At 46.1% G+C, this 16786-nt stretch overlaps 1 protein-coding gene across 1 annotated transcript; it reads left to right on the top strand.

The window, feature by feature from the left end:
• Positions 1-13267: 13267 nt before the first annotated feature.
• LOC144824993 (copper transport protein ATOX1-like) lies at positions 13268-13783 on the top strand. Its single transcript, XM_078683914.1, has one exon. The coding sequence runs from the start codon at positions 13337-13339 to the stop codon at positions 13541-13543; it is 207 nt and encodes a 68-aa protein (XP_078540040.1). The 5' UTR covers positions 13268-13336; the 3' UTR covers positions 13544-13783.
• Positions 13784-16786: the final 3003 nt, after the last annotated feature.

Genomic DNA, 16786 nt, shown 5'->3' with positions numbered 1-16786 from the left:
CATGGACCCCTCCACTATTTTTCTAAAGCCCCGGGGAGGTGGTGGTCCCTGGGGCTCAATGACCCAATGCAGGGGGGACTGCTTGGCTCCCTCCCAAATGATAAAGTCCCAGGGAGGTGGTGGGCCTCAGGGCTAAAAGAAGTTCTTGGAGGGGAGTCCCTTGCGCCCCCTACTTATTTTAATATATTAATCTGTCCCTGGGACCTGCCCCACCCAGGGTCTAAACTGAAAACAAGTGCGGGAGATGCTGCTTGTTTTATTATTTATTTTCTGTTTAAGCCCCTCCACTCTAAGACATTCTACAACATGCCACTGTATGACAGGCCACTCCACTCTACTCAATGACACACCACTGCACTTTACGCCCCTCCACTCTACAACACACCACCCCACTCTACACCACTCCACTCAATGACACATCACTCTGGGCCAGATTTACCAGATTGTCATTGCTGCACAATGCAGTACGCATGCAAAGTTGAAAAAGAAAGGAGAAATAAAAGCATCTCTTTATGATTGCAACTATCTGAAATGGGCGGAGTTTTTTACTGCAAAACCTTGTCTACTTTTTTAAGTAAATAGGTTTCAGGTTTACATCTATTATGTCTAGTTATTAAAAAACATTGCACACTTGTATGCTGTCAGGATAAAGTCATTATGGTTCAGCAGTAAAACATTAATACACATGATAAAAGTCCTGTGCAATAAAAACATACAAATATACTACAAGACAGATAAATCCGTTTGATAAGTGCAAAAAAAGTGACAGTAAAAACAATAAAAAACAGGGGCCCTGAGAAGTTTGCACTACAGTTCGACCTGGCTGTGATGATAATGGTTAGTAAGGCCTATGGTGGTCATCTATTGTGTAAAGCAATAGTGCCAGACAGTCACAGGGCAAAGTGCAAAAGTGCGTTCATGTCAGGGAGAGGCTCCTGATGGCTGAGCTGCAGGAAAGAATTTCCCATCTTGATAGGCTCTTTTTTAAGTTGTTAAATTTAACTTTATGGAAGCAGCTTCCGGTTGACATATTGGATTCTTCATTGTTCGCTTAAACTGGAGTCCTTTGTGCGCTCCTATGATGTTGATTCATTTTTTGTTCCGCTAGTGTGAAAAATGTGTCCACTCTGCAGTTCAGTTGTGTGGCCCCTGGATCGAAACATGTCAGCACCGCTTGCCGCATTGTGTGGATCCTTGACTGCTTGAATGGGAACTTTAGCAGCTGTATCCTCTCCTGCTGCAGTGCTGTGCATGTGCAGATTAAGTGCAGAATGTCTCCTGGGCCTGTGTCGCACAGACTGCAAATGCTTTGTGCGCGTGCCCTTTGCCATGGTGGAAGGTGTTCGGCGCACGGTAGGATGCCCAGGCAATGCTTTAAAAACCTTATCTTGAGAGTTTTGGGATATCCCTGATTAAAGTATTTTTGGGATGCAGATGATTTGTAAGAGTTCAGGGTTATCCAGGCATGAGACCTGGCTGAGAACAGAGCCTTGTCTTCCAGGAGAGATTTGTTTTACTTACTTCTAGATCAGTTTTTTAAGGATGTGTGTTGTAGCTGAGTGTTCTAGAGATTAGTGAGCCTTGTGATTTCAAATAAATCTTGTAAGTATTGTCTGCCCGGAGAGGTATCGCTATGCAGGAGTTCTTGCCATATCAGCTGACTTAGAGTGTTTGGGACAGAGAGTCTTATCTTGTTCGGGCAGATGATGTAGGTGCCATGCCTTGCCAGCGACTGTTTCACTAAGCCGAACTCTAGGCTTATCTGATCTGGTGAAGTATATTTTGGGAGGCTGAACATGGTTCTGTACGCCATTACCAGGGAGCTGTCCAGTTGCTTTGCATCTCTCCCCCGCATTGCTGCCGTTGGTTAGCGTGGGGAATATCTTGGCCTGTGCTATCTTCAGGAGGGGACATAGTGAGGTCCCCATCAGTTTGGAGACAGGTTTTTTAACGTTATTGCTATGACGAGGCCTCTACTTCTGATTTCTTTTTTCTGACGCAGAAAGGACCCTTCATTGTCAATGATGACACCTAGGTATTTGTAATCAGTGGAGGGTTCAATAAAAGCACCTCCAGGTGCCACCTCTTTTGCCTTCTGTTGTTAACCGTCATAGTCTGAGTTTTCTTGAAATTAATTTTTAGAATGTTTTCTGCTGCATATTTCTGCATTACATCAAGTAGATGTTGGAGGACGATATATGTATGGCTGAGCAGCACCACGTCATCATCATACATAAGGTTTGTCAGAGGTTTTTCACTGAGTCTGGGTGTGTGTGCATTGCTGATGCTAAGAGCTTGAGGGAGGTCAGCCATATAGAGGTTGAACAGAGTAGGTGCAAGCACACAGCCCTGCTTCAGACCTTTGGTTGTAGGGACTTTTCTAGAGAGATGAGTTCCCCCTCTAAGTTTTACCTGGACCCAGGTGTCAGTATGTAGAAGCAGCAGGATGTCCAAGATGTCCCTAGGGATTCCCCAGTGTGCCAGCTTCCCCCAAAGTTTCCCCCTCTTGAAGTTATTGAAAGACGATCTAAAGCCAATGAAGCATAGATGTAGTTGCAGGTTGGCTGTTTTGGTCGCATCAATAAGAAGTGAGAGTGCGAGGATGTTTGTTGTCGTACCAGTCATTTTGCAGAAACCGATCTGGTTTGGCGGGATTCTTTTGTTGGCGTCTGCCCACGCTATGAGATCCTCCAGGATGGTGCCTGCAAAATACTTTGCCTCGTTGTCAATCAGGGCCAATAGGCAATAGTTGCTAGGCAGGGCCATGTCGCCGCTCTTGTAAATAAGCGTAATCGTTGAGCCTTTCCATAATTTGGGTATTCTGCCTTATGACCGGATTTCCAAAAATAGAGATTGCAGGAGGTAGCCGGTTTGTGTTTAAACAGGGCCGTTGGTATTCCATTTGGGCCCGGAGCCCCCTCTCTTCTCCCTTTTGCGATTTGCTTCTTGATTGCCGATGGGGGTGGGTCGCCTGGCTTGCTCCCTGATAATTTTACTGGATCAGGCATTCTCAGCGCCAGCCCCGCCTCAGGGACTGCTCTTGGGTAATCACATGGCATCCATCCATTTAGGTCCATTGAGCAGTTGTCCCTGGCACCGCTATTGAAGTGCTCAGATAGAAATCTCAGCCATATTTCCTCTTAAATGTGGGACGAAATTGCCTCATGGTGTGGGCGGATTATGGCATTCACCCTTTTCCAGAATCGGGCACTGTCTTTATGGTTAGCATCATGAAGCAGCTGTGCCCAGATGTTGTCTTCTTGCTCTTTCTTGATTGCCCAGTTCAGTTTCTTGAAAAGCCTCCGTCGGTCTTGCAAAAGTGTGCGAGCGCTTAAGTCTCTTGGATGTTTCCTCAGGCACCTTAGGGTGCAGTTTATTGATCAATTCAGTGTTTTTTTAGTTGGTCCCTTTGAGCTTTGGGGATCTTATTTCCTTGGCCGGTTATCCAGCAAGAGTCTGCTTTCTGCAGTGTTGTGCCCCGGAGGCTTAAGAGCTTTGCAGTAAAGTGTTCCAAGTGTTCTATTCAGTCAGTTGTGCCTGTTACTGTTGATTGAAAAAGCTCAGTTGCTGTTTTTGACAGAGACTCCATGGTTGTTGCTGCACATTTGATCCTTCTTACAGTTGAGGTGTAGGTAGGCTTCAAGGCTAGTTCTTGTTTGATGGTGATGGTTGCTGTGGCTGACAGAAGGATTTCCTGTGGACGATGGTCACTGTCCCCCTTGTCCCCCATCCTGAACCCATGGATAAAGGGGAACAGTGAGAGGCTTGCGGACATGTAATCTAAAATTGAGCTTGATGAGTTAGTGTAATGTGAGGGAACGGGGGAGAATCATCAGGGAATCTGCCAGCCCTGAGGTTTAGATTTTCTAGGTCTTCCAGGATATGATTTCTTTTGGGCTCTTGCTTGCTGTTAGTGGAGAGCATTGTGGCAGAATGTTACAGAATGAAGTGAGGATGGCGGTCATCCCCTGATGTGCCAAGGAGATATTGATTTATGTCCCGGGTTATGATGAAATATGGGGTTTCCATTTCAGTTATGAAACTGGATACTTTGGCTATTAAGTTCTCTGAGTGTTTGACTTTCCGTTTTGGATTGACATAGGTGTTGACTGTGACCACCTCGTCTTGCGCTCTGTGGAGAGGGAGGACAATCTTCACTGCGAAGGTAGCCGGTGCAAGGGGGCTGACCAGAGCCGCTGAGAATTTGCAGTCCTAAGGACGGTGATTGTTAGTGGCTCGTGCTAGTGTTTTGCTCTGCAACTTTTTAACTGTGTACTTTTTGTTTACTTTTAACTGTTTGATTTTACTTACTTTTATTGCATTTTGCACATGAGAACAGCCCGTCCCCTGTCCGCCGCGGCTTGTGCCGATTGAGCGGAGGGACTTAGGCTTTCTTCAACTCCACTTCTCCTGATATTGACACGCTTCCCGGTGAGCAGCATCACAGCATTTGACCCTGCCCCCTCCCGCTATTTAAAACTGAGCAGGGCGCGGATGCGCGCAGTGACGCGCCGGCGGTGCGCTAAAGGCAAGCCCGTCAGCGCCCGTCCTCGCCTGACCACCGCCAGATCCCCTGCCTAATTTACTCCATATTGATCAGTAGCTCATTTAATATTATGCTGCGTTACTCAAGTGAGGAGTTGCAATCTTTGAACCCATTGAGTCCACAAAACCAAGTAAAGCCACCTCATGCTATTGAGCCCTCCAATAGTTTTGAGCCCATTGCCCCCAATGGCAAAAAGATAAAGGCATCAATGCACGATACAACTGATACAGGTGCTATCGATTTAAAAGCAGTTACTAAATCACTTACGGCTTTATATCTTAATGCCAGGTGTATACCTAAACATGCACTTGAATTTTGGAACCTCTTGAAGGCTGAAAAGCCTGACATTTGTTTCCTCACGGAAACATGGCCTCACAGCCAGGCCTCTACTGATGTCACAGTAGCCTTCCCCCCTCAATACCATTTAACAAGACTAGATAGGAAAGTGAGTAGGGGAGGAGGTATTGCAGTCGCCACTAAGGCCCCCTTTAAGATTAATGTTTTAGAGTTATTCTCCTCCACAATGCTTGAGATATTGATCTTCAACATTGAAATTTCTGACTCTGAAAGGAGCCCTAGTCTATAGACCTCTGGGCCCAAAACCGAAATTTGTTAACCATTTGCTGGAAGTCATAGTGCCACACCTACTAGCTGCTGAGAATTTTATTCTAATTGGAGATTTTAATTACCAGGCGGAGCAATTGTTGGACTCTTGCCACCTAATTGGGGCAATGGACACACTAGGATTGACGCAGAGGGTAGTCGGCCCAACACTCTTAGCCGGGCATACGTTAGATTTAGTATTTTCTAACTCCTCCAACCTGACTATCGAACCTCTGCTTCCAGTACTATGGAGCGACCATTATATTTTAAAATTTGGCATGGCTATAAAGTCTTATAGGAGATCAGGACTGAATAGAAGCATTTTGATTCGGCCCTGGTTTAAACGAATTCATTTTTTAGCCTACTTTAAAACCATGGCAGATATGTCAATCTGACACTGTGGAACAGGCTACTAGCATTTTAGAAACCTCTATTTTAGCTGTATTCGATAAGGTTTCCCCGTTGACCAAGGTTAAAGTAAAAAGTAAAGCAGCACCATGGTTCACGGTGGCTCTGAAAATTGATAAACAAACCAGTAGAACAGCCGAACGCCAGTGGAGGAAAACCAAAACTGGCGAAGACTGCAGGAACTACAGGCAGTCTCATCTAAACTATATAAAAAATATCAAATCGGCTAAAGAGACCTACCTAACTCAGCGAATAAATAGTGCCGCTCACTCTACCAAGGAACTCTACAAAATATTGAAAGATTTCACTTCCCCTCAGGTTGAGCAGTCCTCTTTTTCTCCTACTCAAGAGTGGGTAGACTCTGTATCCTCCTTTTTCGATAGTAAAATTAAATCCATTTATTCCTCTTTCCCTCATTATGACATAGATTCCAATCACCCAATTTGTAATATGTCTATGGCACCTCCACCACCGGAAATAAATGACGTTCCCCTGTTACCGGAATTTGAACCCATAACTACTACTGAAGTATTTGAAGGCTTAATCAAGATTAAATCAGGTTCTCCAGTAGACCCTTTTCCAGTCCAATCCTGCATTAAGATCATGCCCCTATTTGCTATTATCTCATCAGTAATTTTTAACGTCGCTAGAGCAAGCTAAAGTTCAGAAGAGATGGAAACATGCCCAAGTCAAGTCCATTCTTAAAAAACCTCTGGCTGACCCTAATCTACCAGCTAATTATCGTCCCATCACACTACTACCCTATTTTGGGAAAGTACTGGTACATCTAGTTAATAAACGTCTCACTGCCCATCTAGAGTACCACAGTCTCCTGGACCCCTCACCATCGGGCTTTCGGGCCGCCCACAGTACGGAGACTGCGGTTATTGAGATTATTGACAACATCAGGCTCACACTGGAAAAGAGAGAATCAGCAATCCTGGTACTCCTGGATCTGTCTGCTACCTTCAATACCATCTCCCACAGTATATTGAAAAATCGACTATGGGAGGTAGGTATCAGAGGGAAGGCCTTAGACTGGTTTGAGAGTTATCTGGCAGACCGTTCTACTATTGTTCTCGTTGATTCAATAGTCTCATGTAGTCATCAAGTTACAGTTGGGGTCCCACAGTGCTCCATTCTATGCCCCCATGTTGTTCAATCTATATCTAACACCTCTTGCTAGTATCATTAGATCATACAGATTTGAGACTGTGTCATATGCCGACGACACCCAACTGCTTGTCACCTGTGGTTCAGATGACTTCGGCACGCGATCTCGTTACAAGAACTGTATGATCCAAATAAACAACTGAATGAGTACAAAACAAGTTACAATTAAATGGCAGCAAGACTGAAATCATCTTTTTTGGGAGAGCTGAGAACTCTGGGCGCAAGATTGGTGGCCCTCGGAATCGGGCACATATTCCTCTCCTAAGTCAGCAGTGTGTAACCTGGAAATCACCATCGACAGTTCTCTGACTATGAAATACCATGTTAATCAGGTTTTAGGGGTCTGCTACGGGATTATGCGGAACCTCTGCAAAATCTTTAAGGGGCTACCCATTGAAGCGAGAAAACCTATGGTGCAAGGTCTTGTGATTAGCCGTCTTGATTATGGAAACGCTCTGTTTACGGCTCTAAATGAAGACTTGCTTTCCAAGCTCCAGATCCTTCAAAATACCGCTGCAGACTTATTCTTAATCTTCCCCCTAGATCCCCCTCCGCCCCTAATCTTAAAACCCTCCACTGGTTTCCGGTGCGACAAAGAGGCCATTTTAAAATCTTAAGTCTCACACACAATATAATGTATGACACTGGCCCATACTACCTATCAAAAAAACGTCAATGGTATATACCAGGAAGATCCTTAAGGTCTGGTTCTAAATCATACCTTGTTCAGCCTCGCATTCGAACTTCGTGTAATGGTGGCCATTCAGTCTCTCGTCTTGCCCCTATGCTATGGAATAAACTACCATCACACCTCTCGTCATAATTGTCCACAGTTGCTTTCGTAAAAAGCTGAAAACTTGGCTTTTCCCTCAGTAATTTCTGCTTTCGCTTTTCAGGTTGCTGTCTTTATCACTGTCTTTTTGTTGCTAGCGCCATGAGACCTCACGGTGAGATGTGCTCTTTACAAGAATATCTGACATTGACATTGACTCTCGTTGTAGAGACGTAGATTGCCAGCCCTCCCAAGTGGTGTCCGTATTTGTTGCTCATTGTGGCCGGTGTGGAGAAACACATATAGCCTTGGATATGAAGGGGTAGTGTGAGCCATGTTTCCTGCAGCATGATTATGTCGAAAAATTTGAGGTATTGTAGGTAATTTGGATCCCTGATTTTAGTCCTAAAACCATTTATATTCCACAAGCATAAGCTGAGAGGGATGGCATCTGCTCCATCCCTAAGATCGTTTTTTGTTGGTTGTCAATGCCTTCCTGTGCAGATGGTTATTGTCCGGGTGATTGACCTGAAGGCAGGCGATATGCTCCGCGTGACAGATGCTGCACAAGAGCTGTTTTGTCTGTCCATTCTCAATTTGGCTCCCGCTGAGGTGATTGGCCTAGCGTCCCCCTCAGCACTGAAATAGGGCTCCCCTGGGGTTTATGGCTGCTGGCCTAAAAGTGGCGGCCAAAAAAGGCAGCAGACACGCCTGGTACGGAGCGATGTCTGTCCCCCAAGCTTTGATGGTGCCCTGTTCAGCTAGAACCTTCTGGGTGACAGTTGTTGATTTCCATGGGGCCTTAGTTGTCTCTGGTTTTAAAGGGTCTGCGGGGCAAATGAATTCAATCAAGAGTAAGTCAGTTGAGCTCAAATCAGTGAGAGTTGGAATTGCTTGCAGCAGCCTTAAAATGTTCCCCTGTACAGGGTGTCCTGGTGTCCTCGTGATGTAAACATGGGGTGAAGGAGAGTGGTGTGAGTGACCATCTGCGTATCTCCCTTCTTAGGGGTTTTCTGTTGAAGGTCGTTGACTGGCACTGAGGTGCCAGGTTGGCGACTGCTTTGTTATGCTATCTTTGGCTGGGATTCCCAACTGTTACTCAGCAAACTTGCAGATATATTCCTTGGGTCTATCTCGAGTGTTATTGACCCAGAGCTTACTGCTGTTGATGGATGATTAGGGTGGTGCAGTGCATTCTTTTCCAGCAGAGCTGCTTGATTCTCGCTCTGATCTGCAAGGTGCCTTCCAGACATGAGGATGGTCGATAAGGGCAGGTTTTCTGGGTTGTGTTCAGCCATCCGTGGTAGCCCAGTTTTGCTGTTGAGGACTTCCCTGCCGATCTCCTTGCTTTTAATCTTTTCTGGCTTAGGACTCTTTAGGGGTGCCTCCTGCGACACTGGTCTGAGCCCATCCATTACTGTAGGGTGTTGCTCCGAGATAGTTAGGCGAGGCAGAGGCCCTCCATTTGGTTCCGATCATTCAAGACTTGGTTGGCTGCTGCTCTGGGGGGCCTTCTTATAATGAGATGAGGTTAAGTTCCCATTTCCATTGTCTCTTTTGATTGGCATGTACTCCTGTTCAGGGTTTTGTGGAAAATAGGGGCTTCCTTGGTCCAGATGGTTATTTGGCAGGGGGTCACTGGTGTGAGTATTGACTAAGCCAGATTTAGTGGGCAGCTGTGTATGTTGACGGGAAAAGATTGGGTAGAAGATTGTGGGCTTTTCAGTGGTTTTCTGATTGCGCCCTTTCCTTCTCCGTTGGCGTCGCTGTCTGGAGTTTAGTTTCAGGTCATGCGATCCTTCTTGGGGCTGTGTCATCTTGTCTTTGTGAGTCCCTGGCAGCCCTGCAGATTCCTTGGAGTCTGGACCAATCTGTTGGTTTTGTGGCACAGCGTCCCGCTGTTCAGAGTTGCCTGATGCCCCTCGGGCGGTCCTGGTGCCATGACACTGCCACTTAGCGGCTTGGTTTCGAGTCCGATTGTTGAGGTTCTCGTCCCCCTTAGGAGGTTGTTTTGCATCGAGGGCATGGTGGAAAATTTATCAACTATGTAGCTGCAGTTGAGTTGAGCCTCACATTGGACTCTCGTAATTAATCCGTTGAGGGCCCCCAATTTCTCGTCAATGCCGCCGGTGAACAGAGCACAAAGTGTTCAAGAGTGAAAGTTAGATATCCATCTTTTCAGACAGATATTGGAGCCCCTTGACAGCCAGTTGTATCGTTTTTAGAAGGGAGGCCCAGGCACTGCTGACTTGCTCTTTAGAGTGCGTCCCCCTCGAAGGTTTGTCTGTGGACTGCTCCCCAGGCATTTGCCTAGGGCTTGGGGAGCGCAGTTGAGGGACTGTGGCTGGGATAGCTCTCTGTTGCGGGTCAGATGATTAAGTAGCGAGCATTTCCTCCCATTCTTTTGTGTTCAGATAGGATAGAACTGCCCTCCCCCTCAGCAGATCCCCCTGTTTCTTCAGAAGGTCTGGGCGGGAGTGGTGATGTCCAAAGTTGTGGAAGTGAAGAATCTGGGGTTGATACATTTTGACTACCTGCTGCAGTGGTGTTGCCGGCGTGGTGTCCCTGCATGCCAGTAATTGGCTGTAACTGCTTTCCAGGCCTCATTCTGCCTGTTGGGTCCTCTCTGAGCGTGTCAGGCATGGGGCGCAGTTCTTCTTTTGTGTCTGAAAGAGGAGACCTCTAAGTCACATTCTGGAGTGCATTCTGAGGCAGATTCTAGTTGGTTAGACTGTGTGGTACTTTTGTGGCAGTGATTCTCTTGTGTGAGACCCAGTAGCTGGCTGCCTTTGGGGGTGAGAGCTCGTCAGAGGTTGCCCCTTTGCGGTGGTCTGCAGAGGGGCCAGTTCCAGTGCTGGTTCTGATTCTAATTCTGAATCAAAGCAGTTGGCTGCCCATGGCTTGTTTTGACCTCGGTGTATTTCTGCTTGAATTTTTTGTGAGTTGATCGAGCTCGAGGTTCTTTGAGTCTCTGCAGGACTGGGAGGGGGCTGATTTTTGTCTGCTGTGCTGGGATGAGGCTTTAGGAGCCCCAGCTGACTGTGGCAGGTGGGGCGAGGGGAGCAGTGGTTGTTACAGTTCTCTGGGGAGGCCCTTGGGCCTGCTGGAGAGGTAAGCATTCTTGTGACTGAGTTGTTGGCAAATGGCAGGCTTGGCTGCTCCTCAGGGCTTGGGTAGATCTTCTCTTGCGTCTGAGAAGTTGATGGGGTCAACTCAGTTTATAGAGGAAGCAGAGGGGACTGCAACCCTTTGAGGGTAGCATTGCTCAATTAGATTACAGAGCCTGCGTCAGTGAGGAAGCTGAACTTTGTATACATTTTTGGTTGGGTAAGTACAGTTAAACCGCTTAGTAAATCATTCGGTGAGGAGTCTGTTGTGATTAGTCCAGCACTGGCTTGAGCAGTGGGGCATGATTTTTCTTTTTTTCCTCTCTTCACCCTTGACCTTGTGGAAGTGGCCACTCTAGCTTTCCCCAACCTCATCTATGCCTGCTTGTGGGCTGCTGGTTGGGCTGGGGAGGGGGGAGAGGGTGGCTCCGGGCTCCGGGCTTGAGCCCTGGTTTGGGGAGTATTTAGACTTGTTAGACTGGTAATTGGTTGTATAGGCTGACGTCGCCACCACTGGGCGGAGGGACTGGGGCTGGTGGTAGTGGATTCCCAATCTATTGGTGCCTCCCTGTTTTCCCGCTTTAAGGGTAGGCTGTGCAGTGCTATACATTGGAGAGTAGTAGTGGCTGGTGGAGCCCGTTAAGGACCATTTGGGTGCTGTTACTGTCCACATTGGCCACAAATTGCACGCCCTGCATTGGGTTACACCAAATTGCAGTGTGTGCAGGTATTTGTCTGGTATTTATCTGGTCTGGTAGCAACAAGTGAAGTTATGTGGGGTGTTAGTGGATGGGCGGGTGCTCCGGCAGGTCTTCAGCTGCCCTCAGCTGCTTTTTCAGCTGCCTTATCAGCTGCCTTATGGTGTTCCAGGGGCTCTACTGGCACCTCTGAGCTAAGGTGGGCTGCTGGGTAGCCTCGGTCCAGCGCTTGGGGTAAACCCACATGCGGCACCCAACCTAGTTGGGCCACCTCCGCGGGTTCCCCCAGCATGCGCTCAGCAGCCGCCACTAATTGGCAGCCGCACTCGTCGCATTGGGCTGCCTGGATACAGTTGGCGGCAGTTTGCGGCCGCCTTGCCTTACTGCACTAGATGGCCCCAAGTGGGGCTAAGGAGAGGTTCAGCCGAGCAGGTCAGCGTTGGCATAGTGCAGAGCGGCAGGGTGCTTCGCTGTTCACGGTCAGTGTTGCCAGTCAGCTGCAGGACTGCAGGCTTTTTTAAGTAAATTGCGTTTTGCATCAAAAACCTTGGGTGCTTGCATGGGAACGCCCAAGCACCACCCATGGTACACCCCCAGGGTGCTAAGTAATGCAAAAGCAGCACTATTTGCTGCTTTGCGCTACTTCCAAGTGATTTTCCAGCACTAATCAAGTTTAGCGCTGGAAAGCAAATTAGTAAAAAAATTATTGAGCATTGTTTTGCGTCACTTTTGTAACGCAAACATGGTGCTAAAATGTAGTCAATATACCCCTCTTTGTCACTCTACTCTACCCCACTTCACTCAATGCTTTTCCACTGTACACCTTGACACTCTACACCTTGACACTCTAAGCCAACACACTCTATGCCATGACACTCCACAACACTCCACTCTACAGCACTCCCCTCTATGCCACTCCACTCTGCTTCACTTTATAGTAGTATAACTTCATGTCTGTTACAGATAAATAACCATAAAAGTACATTGATATATTCACATATATAGCACATCCAGAAATAAAACCACGATAAGTCACAGCACTGTAGTGCTTGTTTCAAAACACAATCAGATATTAGGTAAACATGGTTTAAATAAACAGTTCAGTACTCAAATTTTGCATTAGTGACCATGACCTGCATAACCATTCGACAATCATCATTAGATGTCATGTACAATACCCAATTCAAGCACAAGTCGCAATTTAAAAACTAAACCTAAATAAGACAACAGTATAAAATCAATAACTGTTAAGAAGTATTACATGATAAAATATTCATAATAAAACCTATAAAATGAGTGCCTAAAAGGAGATTACATTGATACTGTATCAGTTTAGAATTGACAGTTATTAATAATGGAGAGCACTGAGTTGTATAAAAAAACAGAGGCTACATGAGTGTTAATCTCAAGCTCCACATCAGTAGAATTAGACAATATACTGGCTAATAATGAGGCAACTTTTCCTTAAATTCCAGGCCCAATTTAAATATCTCGAGAAAGCAAACACTATTTGTTCATGTGTGTAAGGATAAGTTGCCCCACAGTAGCGTGATTGAATCCCAGTAGGCGTTATATAGGGATAACCTACTTAGAACGGGTCAAAAAATATTTTGGGCAAAAAACATAAGAAGAACTCGGACTCAGCTCCTTTAACCGAAGGGCAGAAAGGATACTCCTCCACTTGGTCGTTTACCCCTTTCCACTTTGTTGCTGTCAATTAAGAGGAAGAGTGCCAATCCTGAAATAAAAGTAGATTGTTTTGGCTTGATGGGGAACAATCCTATTCAAATAAGGCTCATATTCTGGAAGACATATTTGGGCAAAAAACTGTCTATTACACCCTCCGGCCGAGCACCTCTCCAGGTTTCAGTAACAACATACTCCCAATAAATCCACTTGTTCTGAGATGCCACATTGCCACCCTGGTTTTCAAGGTTGGCCCATATTTTAGTTGTTTGTTGTTCTATTTACTCTGTCGGGCTCGTAAGAACAGATTCCGTGTGTGCTGTGGAGAGAAAGAGACAGAGAAATGCCGAAGCGGGAGTTTTTTGTGGACATGACATGCGAAGGCTGCTCAAGTGCAGTCACCAGGGTCCTAAACAAGCTTGATGGGGTGGAGTTTAACATTGATCTGGATAACAAGACTGTTTGCATTGAGTCTGACCACAGTGTGGACAAACTACTGGACACCTTAAAGAAGACTGGGAAAGAAGTAAAATACATTGGAGAGAAGTAGCCTGAACGTCGTCAGCGTCCATCCTAACGACAGGCGAAGAAATGCGTAAAATGGCCGCCAGTACGCACAGGCCTGTGTAAACATGATCCGCCAGCCTTAAGCCCAAATCAGCTGCTAGGAGAAATGGAGTTGAGGAGGCTTTGCGCCACGAGGACACTTTGTATTGTCTCGCCTTTCTATGTAATCATGCTTCTATGATGTGTTCACCCGTCTTTTAATAAAATCCCTTTGATACATTTATGTAAACTACTGCAGAGGTCCTTATAGATCTTTAGCCAGGGTGTGGAGCAGTTCCTATATAGTGCTATCAGTTCTTTCATCACCAACCTGTATGAAGCCAATTCAGGAGTGTACCAGACTCTGATCCAATATTTTATAATCCTCAAATAGACACTATGGTTAACCCTCTGTACTTAACGGCTTAGCTGCCCTTTCTAGTCTGAGGGTTGAGTGGCCCAAATCGTGCTTGTTTCCGTTTACCTCTGCATACCCAAACCCTACCTTTGTCCTTAGTGGAGTTCTTATACTGTGGCAACCCAACATATTTCCTTATTTAGGAGTCAGGGTGTACCATCAGCCAACAGACTTGTTAGATGGTAACCTTGTGAGAGCTACAACAACCATCAGGTCCCAGATATCCTCTGGCGCACGCTCTCGCTGTCTGTAATGGGCCGCATAGCTCTTCTCAATATGTAGTGTATTTTGTAAAGCGCACAGCTGCCCCAACGGGGCGTCCCGGCGCTGTATAACGCTGTGGAACCCTTCCTGGCTCTCCATGTGAGATGCCCCTCCTGGGCACCCCCAAAGTGAAGCCAGGCATCCCAGTGTTGTAGGGGCCGTTGTGGAGATTAAGCAAGCTATTGCCCAGAGTTGCAGCGTGGGACCCATGATTAGAGTAGGCACAGAGGCGAGAATTATCGAGTCCGCGGACATTGAGCCCAAGACCCTGCCGCGTCGGGACTTGAACCCTGGTCCCGGGCCTGATCCCTGCTTCAGAGTCTGCCGCTCTAACCAGTGAGCCACACTTCTCCAATATGGTGGTCCTACCCCAGTTACTCTATTATTTCACCAACTTACCCCTGTATGTTGCACCTCCCTTCTTCCGCTCTTTTGCGGGAACCATGAGAGAGTTTATTTGGAGTAATTCCCGTCACAGGGTGGCATTGTTGAAACTTTATTTACCTAGTGACCAAGGTGGACTTGCAATATCGAACATGGACCAATATTGCCTTGCCCCCGCTCCAATGGGTGGCCAGGTGGGTGTCGGGTTTCCATCTGTCAGATAATGCCACACTGACACCAAACTGGACTCTCTCAGTGATACTCCGCATCTTTCATTCCTGCATTCGTGGGAAACCGCCAGAGTCACTGCTTCTCGGAGTCGCGTATTGTTGCTACTGTCGAAGTCTGTACCTCACCCAATCCACAATTCCATAATGCGCCAGCGTTGCTACTGCTTGACACACCTAGAGGTTGCACCACCACTTTGCCTGCGGAGTTCTCTGCCTGGCTGGAGGCTGATCTATACACACTGGGGGACCTCTACCAGGATGGTGCTCTGATGCCCTATGACACACTGGTGGAGGAGGAGGGCCTACCCCTGGGCAAAGTTCTTCTGCACAATTCATTACTTGTGGTATTGGGCGACAAGTGGGGTGATGTGATGAGGGAACATCCAATGCACTTTACTGTACAATACTTACATGTTATGCGGACAGGCAGACATCTCACGCAATGGTTTGTGGCTTTGCTGCGTGACCACATGCGGGCCGCTCTTGCCTTTGCAGCAACATTGGCAAGAGGTTCTGGCTCGACCCTGCACAGATAAAGAGTGGGTTACCTTATTAGAAAGCTCAACCCAAGTCTCTCGCACAGCTTGCTTCCACCTCATTCAATATTTCATTGTCCAAATGGCTTACCTCACCCCTGCTATGACAACCCGCTGCTTTCACCACACCAAATCCCATTTTCCTAGTTGTCACCTGCCACACGCCGACCTCCTTCATATGATGTGGGCTTGCCCACTCGTCACTACTTACTGGCGAGGCGTCATGGCCCTGTTGTCCACCTGTAGAGTGCACCATGATGCATATGGGGAAAGTGTGTATCTTGGGACTCTTTCATAGAGATAAGACGCAGAGGGTATTGTATATGTATTTTTGACAGCAACGAGGAGTAGGACTGGGGAGATTTAGGTTTGGCCAGTGTGTTTATTTCGATGTCCCCCTTTGTTGGTGAATTTGTAAAGCATCTGCATCTCTGCCAATGCTACAAGCCGTGGACCATGCAGTAGGCCGAACATGAACACTAATCAGAAACCCCATTGCACTGAGGTGCACATACTTTGTTCTTTACGTACGACCACATGCCTGTTTTGCTACAGTGGAACTCCAAAAATCATTTCTAATCAGTACTCACCATTTCCCTGAAACCTTCGAATACACAATCATTCGTCAGTGGGGCCCATAACACTGCACTTTTACTCTATTCACTTGTAGCTTGGCTTCAAGGAATTTGGTGAAACTCAATGGAGAAATGCTGTAACATTTGATGGAGTGTCTAAAACCTATTTTAATCAGTTATTATTTACACCTACAATTTTATACACTTTACCATGGTTTTATTCAAACATTTCAATTTATTCAGACTCACCACCATAGTGGCAATGGATCTGCTAGAAAGAAAATTAGGCGTATGAAAATCACAAGACCAGCTTTAATATTCCATATTCCCAATTTTATTAAAAGCAAAACTTTAATATGTCTGTCATTTAGGCATTAATAAATTCTTTATTAAGTAAAAATCTTAATCTTTATTTAAAAAAATGATCATTTTATTTAGAGCTCAGAAAAAGATGTTTATTTAGAAATCAGTTGAAAGTTTAGCAAAGAACAGATAGTTCCAAATTCATTCTCTCCTAACATCCCTAACTAACGCCCTCATCTTATCCTTATATCCTGAAAAGCAAACAAGAGGAAAAAGTTAAGAGTTTCTTACATCCAAGAATCGATCTTCAGTCCAGCAGCACTTCGAGAGGAAATCGAAAGAGCGACCATCTCTAAATAAAACCAGGGGTTTTTATACACTAATTTCCTAACTTAATCTATCTAAAAAGTATCTAACATCACCAATTCCAGTTCTGACTGGACAATTTGGGGTGGGTGAGCATCTTCTCACCATTACAACATCGAACTCACGGTGAATCAGCAGAATCATAATAGTCTTTTGTTTTAAACAGTCTCT

Source organism: Lissotriton helveticus, chromosome 3_1 (genome assembly GCF_964261635.1).
Source record: "Lissotriton helveticus chromosome 3_1, aLisHel1.1, whole genome shotgun sequence".
Taxonomy (NCBI): domain Eukaryota; kingdom Metazoa; phylum Chordata; class Amphibia; order Caudata; family Salamandridae; genus Lissotriton; species Lissotriton helveticus.
This window is presented reverse-complemented; position numbering and strand designations above follow the sequence as displayed.

Bases quoted from the DNA above. Each gene is read 5' to 3' on its own strand.
- LOC144824993 (XM_078683914.1), top strand. From the start codon at position 13,337: ATGCCGAAGCGGGAGTTTTTTGTGGACATGACATGCGAAGGCTGCTCA.